At 47.6% G+C, this 2,917-nt stretch overlaps 1 protein-coding gene across 1 annotated transcript; it reads right to left on the minus strand.

Moving 5' to 3' along the window:
• Nucleotides 1-226: 226 nt before the first annotated feature.
• LOC123094571 (uncharacterized) lies at nt 227-1,432 on the minus strand. The gene has a single exon (XM_044516545.1). The coding sequence runs from the start codon at nt 1,080-1,082 to the stop codon at nt 450-452; it is 633 nt and encodes a 210-aa protein (XP_044372480.1). The 5' UTR covers nt 1,083-1,432; the 3' UTR covers nt 227-449.
• Between the last annotated feature and the right edge of the window lie 1,485 nt (nt 1,433-2,917).

Consider the following 2,917-nt stretch of genomic DNA (forward strand, 5'->3'; position numbering starts at 1 on the left):
GCATTTAGAATACTAAAGTAGTGATCTAAACGCTCTTATATTAGTTTATAGAGGGAATACATGTAAAAAGGATCGTCAATGGGTTTAGCGGTTTAAGGGATAAATCAAGAGACGGGCCATTGCAAGCAATTGAACATTTGGACTGCACAGCATTAGTTGTATTTTTACATCAAGTTTATGACTCCACAATATATGTAAGACTGAATATGTCATCCTTCTTTCGTCCTCCTCCAACTGTTCTTGTTCCCACGAAGTTGACTTCTAAATTACAAATTCAGTCGAACTTACATACAACTACTGTGCTAGACCGAATCTTTTGATGCACGGGATTGAAAGAATTGTCAATTACATCTATCAACACCATCATCTGCAATTTAATGTGGAACAATTTACATTGTACCAAGATCTAATCTGGTTTACGATCCAGAAGCAGCAATCGATCACGGCGACTAGCCGCTGAGGAGCCTCTGGTACCCCTGCGGCGGCCGGGGTACGAGCGATGAGCAGCCGCGACTCTGCTCGACATTGGAGAGCCACTTCTTGGCAGTGCGAAGCAGCCCCGACCGATGCCGCCTCTGCTGCTCGATCTCGATGGCGTCTCTAAGGCGGAGCTCCACCGTGTCGCGCAACGAGGCGTCGTGCGGGCAGGTCTTCACGGCCCGTGCCGCCACGGTGCGCGCGCGCCTGGCGTCCCCGTGACGGAGCTCGAACGCGAGGTACGCGCACCAGTAGTCGCCGTACTCGTCGGCGGTGGTGCCGTCGTCGTCCTTGCGGAGGTTTCCATCCTTGGCGCAGACGGTGCCCCACTCCTCGAAGAGCCACCGGGCAACGCCGACGCCGCCGCCGCCATCCATCTCCATGGCGATCCACGTCCTGTAGACAGACGCGTAGTCCTTGACGCAGGAGAGGGCGCCGCGGAGCAGCTGGGCCGCCTCCTTCATGTCGCCGTCGATCCTACGCATCTCCCGCGCCGTCTCGCACCATCGCAGCGCCTGGGCGCGCGCGGGCTTGGTGGCGTCCAAGAACTCGTAGACGCTCTGCCGCCGTCGCCGCTGGGCCTCGTCGAGTACAGCCATCCCCATCGCCTGGACGAAGGGAAGCAGATGCGCCCTGGATGGATCCCTGGTCAATGTCTAGCAATTGGGGCGAATAGCAGCGCGAGGGCGGCAATTTGTAAGGGGATTCCAGTTCCACCCCAGCTCGTCTTCGGAGACGAACCCAGGCTGCTGAATCCTCTTTGGATTCTGTGGATTCACGTCTCTGTTGCCGAGATGGATCGAAACATATTTGGACGGCTCTGATCATAAACCAGGATTATATAGTGAATCAATAGAAGTTCATCTCTGAGATCGAGAACTCTGACAGCGTGTTTGGCAGCTGAATGGGAGTTTAGGAGGGGGAGTTTGTGAAGGGATTAGACTTGGGAAGTAGAGTTTTAGTCCCAATCTCATGTTTGGTGTGTGGTGGGAATTATCAGTGGGAATTTAACAGGGAGTTATTTTCCTTTGTTTGGTTCATGGGTATAGGAATGGGAATTGTTCTATGAGATGGGCAAATGAGTGTTACCGTTAAACAGGTCTGAATAAGAAAATACTCATATTTTTAATTTATTTGTTCCACACAGAACAGAGAAAATGTTAAAGCTACAACGTTGCATTTGATCAGTATACTTACATACATACAAAATATGAGAAGATATCAGGTCAAAAAGGAGATACCAGATAATGGAATTTAACATGAATGTACTTCCTACATTTATATAATATATACCCCTCACATATGAAGTCATCAAATCTGTAGCAGTTATCAAGACTTGTTTGGTTGTAAAACTGAACTTAAAAAGTACAGGAAGCATGAGGCATAAAGGTATACAAATGCAAGTGCTATATGAGGCAAATTTGACTATTTTGACCTATGGACGAAATCAATTCACGGAATGAACTGACCGTGAAACTATTTCATAGCCCTAACCTTTTTGTGTAGCGCCCGCCACGACGGCGCCACACCCTATTGTGCAGCGCCTAACACGGGGGCGTTGCACACCAGTCCACCGTGGCAGCCCCTGGGCCCGCACCCAGCAGTGCAACGCCTCCGTGCTAGGCGCTGCACATGTAATGTGCAGCACCTAGCGCTCGGGCGCTGCACTTTGACTTAGATGCAGTCGCGCGCACTAGCCGTCCCCAACCCACCCCATTACCAGTTACAGAACAGCGGCGGCGACGGCCCTCTCCTCTCCCCCTCTCAATCCCCTCTCCAAAATCCTTCAGATCTGACGATTTGGCCCATGGATTTCTTCACCAATCCATCCTAGAAGGTACTTTTCTCCGATCCCTTCTTTATATCCATAGAATGTATGCTATTTCGGAGATTTGAGGAACCCTTGTTTGAATATTGCATGTATTAGATTTGGGGAACTTTTGTTTGAATCTTGCATGTATTAGATTTGGGGAACCCTTGTTAGATTAGAATGTGGTTTGGATACATAGGTTGACATGTTATTTATATAGTTTGGATACATAGGTTGACATTTTATTTATATGGAAAAGATATTTGTATTGAATCTTGCATGAAGTAGGCTTAGTTTAGTTTATTGAAATCACATTTGTATTGGCAAGAATGGTTTGGATACATATGCTTTGAAATTTGCATGTAGTAGCCGTACTTTAGTGTTTTTTATTCAAAAGATAATCGTGTTGACAAGAAAGCTTTCTTGCAAATTGCTAGGATGGTTTGGCTTCTCAATGATCATTGGGATCTACAACACCGGTCGTACGCTATGTCGGTGAAGCAGCAGGTAATAATGAAAGTTGCCGGTGTTATGAATTTCATGTTTTTTTTCAAACACATACCCCCCATATGTAATGATTTGTTTGTTTGCTTGTAGGAGCTTGCACCTCTGAAGCTTCGGGCTCACGGG

Source organism: Triticum aestivum, chromosome 4B (assembly GCF_018294505.1).
Source record: "Triticum aestivum cultivar Chinese Spring chromosome 4B, IWGSC CS RefSeq v2.1, whole genome shotgun sequence".
NCBI classification, from domain to species: domain Eukaryota; kingdom Viridiplantae; phylum Streptophyta; class Magnoliopsida; order Poales; family Poaceae; genus Triticum; species Triticum aestivum.